This window comes from Dryobates pubescens, chromosome 26 (genome assembly GCF_014839835.1).
Source record: "Dryobates pubescens isolate bDryPub1 chromosome 26, bDryPub1.pri, whole genome shotgun sequence".
NCBI lineage: Eukaryota > Metazoa > Chordata > Aves > Piciformes > Picidae > Dryobates > Dryobates pubescens.
In genome coordinates, this window is record NC_071637.1 from 351,671 (window position 1) to 365,645 (window position 13,975).

At 68.2% G+C, this 13,975-nt stretch overlaps 1 protein-coding gene across 1 annotated transcript; it reads left to right on the plus strand.

Annotated features, from left to right (window-relative positions):
• Positions 1–1,467: 1,467 nt before the first annotated feature.
• Positions 1,468–13,541, plus strand: MYL9 (myosin light chain 9). Its single transcript, XM_054173380.1, has 4 exons — positions 1,468–1,544; positions 10,363–10,566; positions 12,454–12,615; positions 13,360–13,541. Exons 2-4 carry the CDS (start codon positions 10,383–10,385, stop codon positions 13,530–13,532), a joined length of 519 nt encoding a protein of 172 aa, XP_054029355.1. The 5' UTR covers positions 1,468–1,544; positions 10,363–10,382; the 3' UTR covers positions 13,533–13,541.
• Positions 13,542–13,975: the final 434 nt, after the last annotated feature.

Genomic DNA, 13,975 nt, shown 5'->3' on the forward strand with positions numbered 1-13,975 from the left:
GGGGGAGCGGACAGCAGGGAGCGGACAGCAGGGAGTGGGGCAGGGAGGAGCGGGGCAGGAAGGAGCGGACAGCAGGGAGCGGGGCAGGAGGGAGCGGGGCAGGGGGGAGCGGACAGCAGGGAGCGGACAGCGGGGAGCGGGGCAGGGGGGAGCGGGGCTGGAGGGAGCGGGGCTGGAGGGAGAGGGGCAGGAGGGAGAGGGGCAGGAGGGAGCGGACAGCAGGGAGCGGGGCAGGGAGGAGCGGGGCAGGAGCGAGTGCGGCAGCAGGGAGCAGGGCAGGAGCGAGTGCAGCAGAAGGGAGCGGGGCAGAGAGGAGCGGGGCAGGAGCGAGTGAGGCAGAAGGGAGCGGGGCAGGGAGGAGCGGGGCAGGAGCGAGTGAGGCAGAAGGGAGCGGGGCAGGGAGGAGCGGGGCAGGAGCGAGTGAGGCAGAAGGGAGCGGGGCAGGGAGGAGCGGGGCAGGAGCGAGTGAGGCAGAAGGGAGCGGGGCAGGAGCGAGTGCGGCAGAAGGGAGCGGGGCAGAGAGGAGCGGGGCAGGAGCGAGTGCGGCAGAAGGGAGCGGGGCAGGGAGGAGCGGGGCAGGAGCGAGTGCGGCAGCAGGGAGCGGGGCAGCCCCGGCGGGGACGGAAGGACCGGGGCAGGAGCAGTGGGGTGGGATGGATGGAGCCGGGCAGCTCCGACGGGACGGGGTGAAATCGGGGCACCCCGGAGGGGCAGCGGCAGCACGGGAGGGGGTGATTGTCCCGGGGGCAGCGGGAGGAGCAGCCCCTGCTCTGCGGTGCTGGAGCCGGTGCTGGGGTCAGCCCTCGGCGGGGGCAGGAGGGGCTCCGGTGCATCCTCAGCAGGCCGCTCCCCCGGCGGGCGGGTGTGGGGAGCATCGCTCCAGGGCCCGACGGGGATGTGCCGCCAGGGGAGGCGAGCTGGGTCAGAGCTCTCGGTAACGTACCGGGACCCGGAGCGGGGGCCTCCCGGCTTCCCAGGGGTGGGCAGCGCTGCGGGAGCAGGTCCTGCTGCCCGGCCCTTCACCCGCCGCCTGCTCTCTGGCAGCTGCTCCTGGCTCCAACATTTTTGCCTTTCCTCCCGAAGTCTTTTTGCTGATGGCCGGAGCCAAACTCCAGATGCATGGATGGGGCTCCAGAGATCTCCCCAGTGGCCTCTGAGCAAGTTCAGGCCAAAAAAAAACCCACCACCAACTGCTGTAAGGCAGAAAAGCCTTTATTTAGCTCATTTCCCTCAGCCTTCGAGAGAGGAATGTTGTGTTTGCTTTAGCTTTGCCCCTGAAAACTTGAGGTCCTCTTGCTGGGGCTGTGATGGAAGCCAGGCAGGCTCCAAAGCAGGAGCGTGGAGGGGAAGGCAGCAGCCGAAGCAGCATTCTTTGGGGAGGAACATCCCCGAGTGTCAACAAGCTCTCTGCTGACCAAAGATGGTTTGGTTTCTTCAGTGGCTTGATTTTTTTCCTCTGCTCGCTGGCAGGCTCTGTGTGGTTGTAGGAGGAGTTTGAGGTCACCTCCCCCTCCGAGGCGCTGCCGCCAGATTCTCCGTCCGAGGTGAGCCTCTTCCTCCTCCTGGGCAGAGCCCAAGCTGAGGCCGGGGCATGGCAGGCAGATGGCCTGAGGCCCTTCTGCCCCCCGGTCCCGTGCCCCAGCCTCTGCAGGCAGCAGAAGGGTGCTGGGTCCCCTGTGTGCCGACGGTGCACATGCATGGGCTTCTCCTGGCGAGCCCAGAAGCTGCCCTTGGGAAGGAGCACGGAGAGCTCCTGTCCTGCTGAACTACCCCAGGGGCTGCCTGCCAGACTTGGCCCCGGGGTGTGGGCAGAGCCGAGGGAGGGCTGGGATGAGCTCTCCCTCCTGGGGGTTGCTGCACACTCCCCCCCCCGGCTCCCTGAAGCTGCTCTGCTCCTTCCCACCTGCACAAGAGCTCTGCTGGCTCCAGTGCCGGTGCCTGCTCTTGGGGCTCGGGTTGTGCCTCCCCCTTGGCTCCAAGCTCCCTTTCCCACGGGCATCTCTCAGGGCATCCTGTCTCCATTCGGGCACTGCCGAGTGGCACAGGGTGGCACAGGGCTCCTGCTGCAGCTCCCAGCGCCTGTGGCCGGCGGTGAGGCTCCCCTGGCAGCAGGGGTGGGGCTGGGCGATGCCACACCCCGGGGGCGTCCTGAGCAGGGCTGGAGGAAAGGGAAGGCTTCCAAGCAGCTCAGGCAGGGAGGATGAGCTCCTCCTCGCCCAGCAGCCTGCTGCTGGGGTGGGATGGCCTCTCCTGGGCAGCTCTGGTGCTGGGCAGCTGTAGCCACAGCCCTCCCAGGGCTCCTCCCTCAGGCTGCAGGGCTGTGCCCTGTGACAGCCCAGGCTCTCCGGAGCTCTCTTTCCCTGCCCCAGCCAAAGGCATCCAGCAGATGCACATCCTGCATCTCACTGCCAGGGGGAGAGGAGCTGTGAGCAGGAGGTGATCCCTGCCTGGCTGTGCTGGGGACTGCAGGGCAGCTCCGTGAGGTGCCAGGGTGCCAGAGCCTCAGCAGCGCTTTGGGAGGTGCCTTGGGAGGTGCTTTGGGAGGTGCCTTGGGAGGTGCCTTGGGAGGTGCCTTGGGAGGTGCCTTGGGAGGTGCTTTGGGAGGTGCTTTGGGAGGTGCCTTGGGAGGTGCCTTGGGAGGTGCTTTGGGAGGTGCTTTGGGAGGTGCCTTGGGAGGTGCCTTGGGAGGTGCTTTGGGAGGTGCCTTGGGAGGTGCTTTGGGAGGTGCTTTGGGAGGTGCCTTGGGAGGTGCCTTGGGAGGTGCCTTGGGAGGTGCTTTGGGAGGTGCCTTGGGAGGTGCTTTGGGAGGTGCTTTGCCAGCTCTGGAGGAGGCACAGCCTCGGGAAGCCCTTAGCAGCACATCCCAGGTGATTGTAGCTCCTGGAGGCACAGGAACACCCCAGAGCCCAGGGACAGGCTGCTGCCACCACAGGGGATCCTGTCCTGTCCCCTCCCCCACCTGGGCACCCTCCCTTCATGCCAGCCAGTCCTGCCAGCAGCCCCCAGCCCATGGGCTCAGCAGCAGCTCCCTGCTGTTCCGCTCCTCGGCAGGCTGCAGCAGCACAGGGGAGGCTGCAGGGTAGGGAGGGGTGGAAGCAGGCAGCAGATGGGGCTGGGACAGGGCTGCACTGCCCCTGTGGCCTATCCCAGCCTCCCCAGCAGGGTCAGGAGGCAGCTCCAGGACCCAGCTGCTTGCCTGGATTTGCCCCGGGGGGGTCATGGTGGTTTACTTTGCTCTTTCTCTTCAACACTGAACTCTTTTCTGTACTACCTTAGGAACTTCAAAGCCAGCATTGTGCCCCCCTGCCTCTCAGGTGAGGTGGAGCAGGAGGCAGGGAGGATGAGGGAGGGGGCAGGAGATGGGGTGAGGGTGGTGGTCAGGTCAGTGGCTTTCATGCCAGGCTGGCTGGGGCCTCACTCCAGTGCCAGCCTGCCTGAGATCAGCAGCCCCTGGGCTGGAGCTGCACTGGGAGAGCCCTTCAGGAGGGCTGGCAGGAGCAGGAGCAGTCTTTGTGGGGCTCCTTCCTGCCAAGGCTGTGCCAGCTGCCTCAGCCACGTCCACCCCCGGGTGCAGGGCACCACGGCCCCCCAACACTCTGAGCATTGGGATGTTGGGGACCCCAGGGAGCAGCAGGGGCCCAAAGCCCCCAGGGGGCTGTGGCTGGTGAGCCCTCAGGCAGAGCATGGATCAGGCCTCTCTGCCAATCACTTCTGTCTCCTGCAAGAGGCAATCTTCCCCACACTGACCCCAGAGAGTCCCAGGCGGCCCAAGGGGCTCAAAGGATTAGGGGATGACCAGGCCAAGCTGACCCTTGGCACTGAGCAGCCCTGCAGGGCATGCTTGGGGCACACTGCAAGCCCCTGTGCTGCCAACATCTCCCTGAGTCCCCCCCCAAGGAGAAACCTCCTCTCTGGAGAGGCTGCCAGGCTGTGCTGCTGCCCACCAGGGCAGGCTGAATGTTTGCATGATATTAATTCATGTGGGGAGAGCAAAGCTCCTGCCTCTTTCTCTGAGCCTCCTGCTAATTACCCTGCTAATAATGCTCTGTGTTGGGAAAGCTGGGCACAGTGCCCTGGGCAGCAGCACAGCCTGCTCCTTCTGCCCTGGCACAGTGGAGGCTCCTCCTGCTGCCAGGGGAGTGGATGGGGCCTGGCAGGGCACAGGGAGGTGCTGGCAGGGCACAGGGGGGCTGGCAGGGCACAGGGGGGCTGGCAGGGCACAGGGGGGCTGGCAGGGCACAGGGAGGTGATGGCAGGGCACAGGGAGGGGCTGGCAGGGCACAGGGAGGTGATGGCAGGGCACAGGGGGGCTGGCAGGGCACAGGAGGGGCTGGCAGGGCACAGGGGGGCTGGCAGGGCACAGGGAGGGCTGGCAGGGCACAGGGGGGCTGGCAGGGCACCGGGGGGCTGGCAGGGCACAGGGAGGTGATGGCAGGGCACAGGGAGGGCTGGCAGGGCACAGGGAGGTGATGGCAGGGCACAGGGGGGCTGGCAGGGCACAGGAGGGGCTGGCAGGGCACAGGGGGGCTGGCAGGGCACAGGGAGGGCTGGCAGGGCACAGGGGGGCTGGCAGGGCACAGGGGGGCTGGCAGGGCACAGGGAGGTGATGGCAGGGCACAGGGAGGGCTGGCAGGGCACAGGGGGGCTGGCAGGGCACAGGGAGGTGATGGCAGGGCACAGGGAGGGGCTGGCAGGGCACAGGGAGGGGCTGGCAGGGCACAGGAGGGGCTGGCAGGGCACAGGGGGGCTGGCAGGGCACAGGGAGGTGATGGCAGGGCACAGGGGGGGCTGGCAGGGCACAGGGAGGGCTGGCAGGGCACAGGGGGGCTGGCAGGGCACAGGGAGGGTCTGGCAGGGCACAGGGGGGCTGGCAGGGCACAGGAGGGGCTGGCAGGGCACAGGGGGGGCTGGCAGGGCACAGGGGGGCTGGCAGGGCACAGGGGGGCTGGCAGGGCACAGGGAGGTGATGGCAGGGCACAGGGAGGGCTGGCAGGGCACAGGGGGGCTGGCAGGGCACAGGGGGGCTGGCAGGGCACAGGGAGGGGCTGGCAGGGCACAGGGGGGCTGGCAGGGCACAGGGAGGTGATGGCAGGGCACAGGGGGGCTGGCAGGGCACAGGGGGTGATGGCAGGGCACAGGGGGGCTGGCAGGGCACAGGGAAGGGCTGACAGGGCACAGGGAGGTGATGGCAGGGCACAGGGGGGCTGGCAGGGCACAGGGGGGCTGGCAGGGCACAGAGGGGCTGGCAGGGCACAGGGAGGTGATGGCAGGGCACAGGGGGGATGGCAGGGCACAGGAGGGCTGGCAGGGCACAGGGGGGCTGGCAGGGCACAGGGAGGGGCTGGCAGGGCACAGGGAGGGCTGGCAGGGCACAGGGAGGTGATGGCAGGGCACAGGGGGGCTGGCAGGGCACAGGGGGTGATGGCAGGGCACAGGGAGGTGATGGCAGGGCACAGGGAGGGCTGGCAGGGCACAGGGAGGTGATGGCAGGGCACAGGGAGGTGATGGCAGGGCACAGGGGGGGCTGGCAGGGCACAGGGAGGGCTGGCAGGGCACAGGGGGGCTGGCAGGGCACAGGGAAGGGCTGACAGGGCACAGGGAGGTGATGGCAGGGCACAGGGGGGCTGGCAGGGCACAGGGAAGGGCTGACAGGGCACAGGGAGGTGATGGCAGGGCACAGGGGGGCTGGCAGGGCACAGGGGGGCTGGCAGGGCACAGGGAGGGGCTGGCAGGGCACAGGGGGGGCTGGCAGGGCACAGGGAGGGGCTGGCAGGGCACAGGGGGGGCTGGCAGGGCACAGGGAGGGCTGGCAGGGCACAGGGAGGTGATGGCAGGGCACAGGGGGGCTGGCAGGGCACAGGGGGGGGCTGGCAGGGCACAGGGGGGCTGGCAGGGCACAGGAAGGGGCTGGCAGGGCACAGGGAGGTGATGGCAGGGCACAGGGAGGGCTGGCAGGGCACAGGGGGGCTGGCAGGGCACAGAGGGGCTGGCAGGGCACAGGGGGGCTGGCAGGGCACAGGGGGGGCTGAGCTGGGCACAGGGGGGGCTGAGCTGGGCACAGGGGGGGCTGGCAGGGCTCAGGGGGGGCTGAGCTGGGCACAGGGAGGGCTGAGCTGGGCACAGGGGGGGCTGGCAGGGCACAGGGAGGGCTGGCAGGGCACAGGGAGGTGATGGCAGGGCACAGGGGGGCTGGCAGGGCACAGGGAGGGCTGGCAGGGCACAGAGGGGCTGGCAGGGCACAGGGAGGGCTGGCAGGGCACAGGGAGGTGATGGCAGGGCACAGGGGGGCTGGCAGGGCACAGGGGGGGGCTGGCAGGGCACAGGGGGGCTGGCAGGGCACAGGAAGGGGCTGGCAGGGCACAGGGAGGTGATGGCAGGGCACAGGGGGGCTGGCAGGGCACAGGGAGGGCTGGCAGGGCACAGGGGGGCTGGCAGGGCACAGGGAGGGCTGGCAGGGCACAGGGGGGCTGGCAGGGCACAGGGGGGCTGGCAGGGCACAGGGAGGGCTGGCAGGGCACAGGGGGGGCTCTGCCACCCCTCTGTCCCACTTCCTCTCTCCTGCCACAGCCCCCTCGGGCAACCCTGGCAGCAGGTGTCCGACTCCCCGGGCCAAGGCCCTCCTGGTCCCGGCTGGCTCTCGCCCGGGGCAGGCTCTCTCTCTGCTGCTGGTCCCTGTGGGTGTGCTCGAACTGGGCAGGGCTGTGGAGGAGAACCAGGACTCTGCAAGGGCAAGAGGCAAATCAGCAGCAGTCCTGTGGTGTCTGCAGAGCGGCTGTTCAGCACCACAAGGCCATTGCCTCACACCTGAGAGCGGAGCAGAGCCCAAGCTCCCTGCAGCCTCCTCTCAGGAGCTGTGCAGAGCTCCGAGGTCTCCCCTTGCACGGCTGAGGTTTTCCTGCCAGGCCTCTGCCTTGGGGGTGTGTGGGGTCCCCGTGGTCCCTTTGCCATTCCTCATGGGACACCCAGGGCCCCAGCTGTGTGCCCAGGGGTCTGTCCCTCCCCCTGCTGCCCCATCCTGTCCAGAGAAGGGCAACAGAGCTGGGGAGGGGTCTGGGGCACAGCCCTGGGAGGAGAGGCTGAGGGAGCTGGGGTTGCTTAGCCTGCAGAAGAGGAGGCTCAGGGGAGACCTTCTTGCTCTCTGCAACTCCCTGCAGGGAGGTTGGAGCCAGGTGGGGGTTGGGCTCTTGTGTCAGGCAGCCAGCACCAGAACAAGAGGACACAGTCTCAAGCTGTGCCAGGGGAGGTTCAGGCTGGATGTTAGGAAGAAGTTCTCCACAGAGAGAGTGATTGCCCTTTGGGATGTGCTGCCCAGGGAGGTGGTGGAGTCCCCATCCCTGGAGGTGTTCAGGAGGAGACTTGATGGGGTGCTTGGTGCCATGGGTTAGTTGTTGAGGTGGTGTTGGGTTGGTTGAGGGGTTGGACACCATGATCTTGAAGGTCTCTTCCAACCTGGTTTATTCTCTGTCATTCTGTGTAGTTTACTCCCAGGGCTGCTCTGCCTCTGCCCCACCACGAGGGCAGGCACACAGGCTCCAGGGGCTGCTGGGGGGCAAAAGGAGGAGGGGGGCTCACAAACCCAGCACAGGTTCTGAATCACAGGAGCAATCTCTACCCAGAAGGGCTCTCAGGCACGGTCCCAGGCTGCCCAGGGAGGTGGTGGAGTCAGAATACAGAACACAGGCTGGAGGTGAGGAGGAAGTTCTACACAGAGAGAGTGATTGCCCACTGGGATGGGCTGCCAGGGGAGGTGGTGGAGTCACCATCCCTGGGGGTGTTCAGGAGGAGACTTGATGGGGTGCTTGGTGCCATGGGTTAGTTGATTAGGTGGTGTTGGATGATAGGTTGGACACCATGATCTCGAAGGTCTCTTCCAACCTGGTCTATTCCATTCCATTCCATTCCATTCCATTCCATTCCATTCCATTCCATTCCATTCCATTCCATTCCATCTCTGCCCCTCAGGGCTGTTTCTTGCCTGTAACAGCAGCAGCAGTGCTCAGCACCCACAGCTCCAGCGCTGCTTGGTCCTTCTGCAGCCCTCTGAGGTCCTCTGCACCTTCTTCCCTCCGCTCTGGGGCCCTTCCTGGGGCTCCCTGGGCCGGCAGGGCTCCCAGTGCCCAGCAGGGCAGAGCTGGGCACTGCAGCGGGCAGCCAGCGGCCTTTGGCCCAGCTGGAGCAGCAGGCTGGAGGTGGGCTGGAGGGAGGGGGAAGGGAGGCAGTGGTATGTGAGGAATGTGCCCAGCAGATAACCCCTGGTGCTGGGTGCTGGGTGCTGTGCCCAGCCCACCTCCCAGGGCTGGCTGGGGTCTGCTGTTGCCCACTGAAATGGAGGATGCCAGGGAGAGCCAGTGCCTGGCAGCTGGGCTGGGGAGGGCTGGGTGAGCCCTGCCAGGGCAGGAGGGGAAGCCTGGTGAGGGGGCACTGCTAAACTCTGCCCCAAATGCCAAGGCACCGGTCCCCATGGCCACCCCCCGGGACTGAGGGCAGGGAGGGTGCTCAGTGCCAGGCCTGGCATCTCTCCCCATGCCTGGGCTGCACAGTGCCAGGCCTGGCATCTCTCCCCATGCCTGGGCTGCACAGTGCCAGGCCTGGCATCTCTCCCCATGCCTGGGCTGCAAGGGGACAGGTTTGGGGTGTGGGGAGAGCCCTGACTGCAGCTGTGGGCACAGCCTTGGGCAAGGGTGCCAGTGAGTGCTGCCTGCTCTTGTGACTGCCTGGGGGACCCACTGGAGCCCAAGCGTCCCCTGTGCCCACGTCTGCCCCTGCCACCACCTTGCCTTACTGCTGCCAAGCTGTGTGACAGCCAGGCAGGCTGAGGCACAGGGCTGGCAGTGCCAGGGAGGCTGAGGCACAGGGCTGGCAGTGCCAGGCAGGCTGAGGCACAGGGCTGGCGGTGCCAGGCAGGCTGAGGCACAGGGCTGGCAGTGCCAGGCAGGCTGAGGCACAGGGCTGGCGGTGCCAGGCAGGCTGAGGCACAGGGCTGGCAGTGCCAGGCAGGCTGAGGCACAGGGCTGGCGGTGCCAGGCAGGCTGAGGCACAGGGCTGGCGGTGCCAGGGAGGCTGAGGCACAGGGCTGGCGGTGCCAGGCAGGCTGAGGCACAGGGCTGGCGGTGCCAGGGAGGCTGAGGCACAGGGCTGGCGGTGCCAGGCAGGCTGAGGCACAGGGCTGGCAGTGCCAGGCAGGCTGAGGCACAGGGCTGGCGGTGCCAGGGAGGCTGAAGCACAGGGCTGGCAGTGCCAGGCAGGCTGAGGCACAGGGCTGGCAGTGCCAGGGAGGCTGAGGCACAGGGCTGGCAGTGCCAGGCAGGCTGAGGCACAGGGCTGGCGGTGCCAACTGGACCGAGGCACAGGGCTGGCAGTGCCAGGCAGGCTGAGGCGCAGGGCTGGCAGTGCCAGGCAGGCTGAGGCACAGGGCTGGCGGTGCCAGGCAGGCTGAGGCGCAGGGCTGGCAGTGCCAGGCAGGCTGAGGCACAGGGCTGGCAGTGCCAGGGAGGCTGAGGCACAGGGCTGGCAGTGCCAGGGAGGCTGAGGCACAGGGCTGGCGGTGCCAGGGAGGCTGAGGCACAGGGCTGGCGGTGCCAGGCAGGCTGAGGCACAGGGCTGGCAGTGCCAGGCAGGCTGAGGCACAGGGCTGGCAGTGCCAGGCAGGCTGAGGCGCAGGGCTGGCAGTGCCAGGCAGGCTGAGGCACAGGGCTGGCAGTGCCAGGGAGGCTGAGGCACAGGGCTGGCAGTGCCAGGCAGGCTGAGGCACAGGGCTGGCAGTGCCAGGGAGGCTGAGGCACAGGGCTGGCGGTGCCAACTGGACCGAGGCACAGGGCTGGCAGTGCCAGGCAGGCTGAGGCACAGGGCTGGCAGTGCCAGGCAGGCTGAGGCACAGGGCTGGCAGTGCCAGGCAGGCTGAGGCACAGGGCTGGCGGTGCCAGGCAGGCTGAGGCACAGGGCTGGCAGTGCCAGGCAGGCTGAGGCACAGGGCTGGCAGTGCCAGGCAGGCTGAGGCACAGGGCTGGCAGTGCCAGGCAGGCTGAGGCACAGGGCTGGCAGTGCCAGGGAGGCTGAGGCACAGGGCTGGCGGTGCCAGGCAGGCTGAGGCACAGGGCTGGCGGTGCCAGGCAGGCTGAGGCACAGGGCTGGCAGTGCCAGGCAGGCTGAGGCACAGGGCTGGCGGTGCCAGGGAGGCTGAGGCACAGGGCTGGCGGTGCCAGGCAGGCTGAGGCACAGGGCTGGCGGTGCCAGGCAGGCTGAGGCACAGGGCTGGCAGTGCCAGGCAGGCTGAGGCACAGGGCTGGCGGTGCCAGGGAGGCTGAGGCACAGGGCTGGCAGTGCCCCTCCCCAGCCCTGCTGATGCTGCTGCCCTGCCCCCAGGCACCCCCCCCGCTGCCAGGATGTCCAGCAAGCGTGCCAAGGCCAAGACCACCAAGAAGCGCCCGCAGCGCGCCACCTCCAACGTCTTCGCCATGTTCGACCAGTCCCAGATCCAGGAGTTCAAGGAGGCCTTCAACATGATCGACCAGAACAGGGATGGCTTCATCGACAAGGAGGACCTGCACGACATGCTGGCCTCCCTGGGTGAGGGCCCCCTGCCCCCTGCCCCCTGCCCAGCAGCAGGGCAGAGCTGCTGCCCGGCTGAGCGCCTTGCAGGCCACCTCTGCTGGGATGCCCTTGGGGCATCCTTGCCTTGTGCCAGCTGAGAGCGGCTGCAGGACCTGGGGGCAGAGCCCTGTGCTGGCGCTCCAGAGGATGTGCTGCTGGTGTGTTGCTCTGCCAGCTGTGCTCACTGGGAGAGGCCCTTGGCGCTGGAGCCACTTTGCCCTGGCGCTGGAGCCGCTTTGCCCTGGCGCTGGGGCAGCTTTGCCCTGAGCAGCTTTGCCCTGGCGCTGGAGCAGCTTTGCCCTGGCGCTGGAGCCGCTGTGCCCTGGCGCTGGAGCAGCTTTGCCCTGAGCAGCTTTGCCCTGGCGCTGGAGCAGCTTTGCCCTGGTGCTGGAGCCGCTGTGCCCTGGCACTGGAGCAGCTTTGCCCTGGCGGTGGAGCCGCTTTGCCCTGGCGCTGGAGCAGCTTTGCCCTGGCACTGGAGCAGCTTTGCCCTGGTGCTGGGGCAGCTTTGCCCTGGCGCTGGAGCCGCTTTGCCCTGGCGCTGGAGCCGCTTTGCCCTGGCGCTGGGGCAGCTTTGCCCTGAGCAGCTTTGCCCTGGCGCTGGAGCAGCTTTGCCCTGGCGCTGGAGCCGCTTTGCCCTGGCGCTGGGGCAGCTTTGCCCTGAGCAGCTTTGCCCTGGCGCTGGAGCAGCTTTGCCCTGGCGCTGGAGCAGCTTTGCCCTGAGCAGCTTTGCCCTGGCGCTGGAGCTGCTTTGCCCTGGCGCTGGAGCAGCTTTGCCCTGAGCAGCTTTGCCCTGGCGCTGGAGCTGCTTTGCCCTGGCACTGGAGCTGCTTTGCCCTCAGCACCCAGCAGCTGCAGCCAGGCAGTGTTTGAGCAGTCTCACCCCAGAACACTTCCTGGGGTCTTGTCCTGTGGCACAAAGCCCTCAGTGCTTTGTCACCTCTGGGGGACCGCAGAGCTCATCCCTACCCCGGCAGGGTGCCGTGGCCAGCTGAGACTGGCAGGTCTGCCCCCAGCCAGAGCCTGCCCTTCCCTGCAGGTCCTGCTGCCCACCCCCTGCTGCCCACCCCCTGCTGCCCACCCCCTGCTGCCCTTCCCTGCAGGTCCTGCTGCCCACCCCCTGCTGCCCACCCCCTGCTGCCCTTCCCTGCAGGTCCTGCTGCCCACCCCCTGCTGCCCACCCCCTGCTGCCCTTCCCTGCAGGCCGTGCTGCCCACGCCCTGCTGCCCTTCCCTGCAGGCCCTCTGCCCACCCCCTGCTGCCCACCCCCTGCAGGCCGTGCTGCCCACCCCCTGCTGCCCACCCCCTGCTGCCCTTCCCTGCAGGCTGTGCTGCCCTTCCCTGCAGGCTGTGCTGCCCACCTCCTGCTGCCCACCCCCTGCTGCCCTTCGGGAGCGCTGTCAATGATTGACCTGGCAGCCAAACCTGTTCTGGAGGTCCTCCTGCCCACAGGAGAGATCTCCCTCCTCCCATGAGCTGCAGCTCTGGTGGCAGGGAGGGGCTGGTGCCCGGGGCAGAGAAGGTTAAACCACCCCTGGGACATCCATGGTAGGAGCAGTGCTGGGTTCAGCAGCAGCAGGAGGCTGCGTGGGGGCAGCGCTGGCCCCAGCCTCGGGTGGTGCTGGCTGCCAGCTGCAAGGGGAAGGGGCAAAGCTGTGGGGTTAGTGCCTGGTAACCCCCAGATGTATTCCTGCATCTCCCTCGGGGCTGAGCCTGGCACAGCTTCCTTCCAGGGTGGCCTCCTGCCCCGATCAGAGCAGGGCAAAGACGCCGAGGGGCCAGCGCCAGGCACCGTGGAAGCCCTTCCCGGGCTGCTGGGGTGGGCAGGGGGCCTGGCACCCACACCTCTGCCTGTGTCTGCAGGGAAGAACCCCACAGATGAGTACCTGGAGGGGATGATGAGCGAGGCCCCAGGCCCCATCAACTTCACCATGTTCCTCACCATGTTTGGGGAGAAGCTGAACGGCACCGACCCCGAGGATGTCATCCGCAACGCCTTCGCCTGCTTCGACGAGGAGGCCTCGGGTATGGGCAGCCCCCTGCTGCCCCTGCCTGGCACCACTGCCCCGGGCACAGGGCCCAGGCAGCTCCAGGGGGCAAGAGCTGGGCAGGGCTGTCTCTGGGAGGGGTCAGGGAGGTCACAGAATGCTCTGGGTTGGAAGGGGGCTCCAAAGCCCATCCAGTCCCAGCCCCTGCCCCCAGCAGGGACATCCTCCCCTGGAGCAGGCTGCCCAGAGCCCTCTCCAGCCTCCCCTGGAATAGCTCCAGGCATGGAGCCTCAACCACCTCCCTGGGCAGCCTGCTGCAGTGTTCCAGCAGCCTCCTGGGGCAGAACTTGTTCCTCACATCCAAGCTCAATCTGCTCTGCTCTGAAGCCATTGCCCCTGGGGCTGTCCCTGCAGGCCTTTGGGAGCAGTCCCTCTGCAGCCTTCCTGTAGCCCCTTCAGGTCCCCCTGGAGCCTTCTGTTCTCCAGGCTGAACACCCCCAGCTCCCTCAGCCTGTCCCCAGAGCAGAGGTTCTCCAGCCCCTGATTGTTTTCATGTCCTCCTCTGGACCCTCTCCCTCAGCTCCAGGTCCTTGCTGTGCTGAGGGCTCCAGAGCTCACCTGCAGGTGAGGTCTCCCCAGGGCAGAGCAGGGGGGCAGGATCCTCTCTCTCCAGCTCTGGCCACACCGCCCTGGCTGCTAGCCCAGGCTGCCTTCTGGTGCTGCCACTCAGCCCTCCCGCCGTGCCCCCCGCTGAGGCCAGCCCCTGCTGCCTCCCCCGCAGGCTTCATCCACGAGGACCACCTGCGGGAGCTGCTGACCACCATGGGGGACAGGTTCACGGACGAGGAGGTGGATGAGATGTACAGGGAGGCTCCCATCGACAAGAAGGGCAACTTCAACTACGTGGAGTTCACGCGCATCCTCAAGCACGGCGCCAAGGACAAGGACGACTGAGCGCGGCCGCCCGGCACGGCCCGGCCCGGCACGGCACGGCACGGCCCCCTGCCCGCCGCCCCGCCGCCCCCACCGCAGGCTCCCCCCTGCTGAAGCACTTCCCAGCACCCCACGTGGGGTCACACTCCTGTCACCGCTCCATCCATCAGCCCCAGGCCTGCCCTCGCCCCGCTGGGACCACCAGCCTGGCCTGGCAGCCACCAGCCTGGCCTGGCAGCCTGGCCTGGCAGCCTGGGCTGGCAGCCACCAGCCTGGCCTGGCAGCCTGGGCTGGCAGCCTGGGCTAGCAGCCACCAGCCTGGCCTGGCAGCCTGGGCTGGCAGCCTGGGCTAGCAGCCACCAGCCTGGCCTGGCAGCCTGGGCTGGCAGCCTGGGCTAGCAGCCACCAGCCTGGCCTGGCAGCCTGGGCTGGCAGCCTGGGCTAGCAGCCACCAGCCTGGCCTG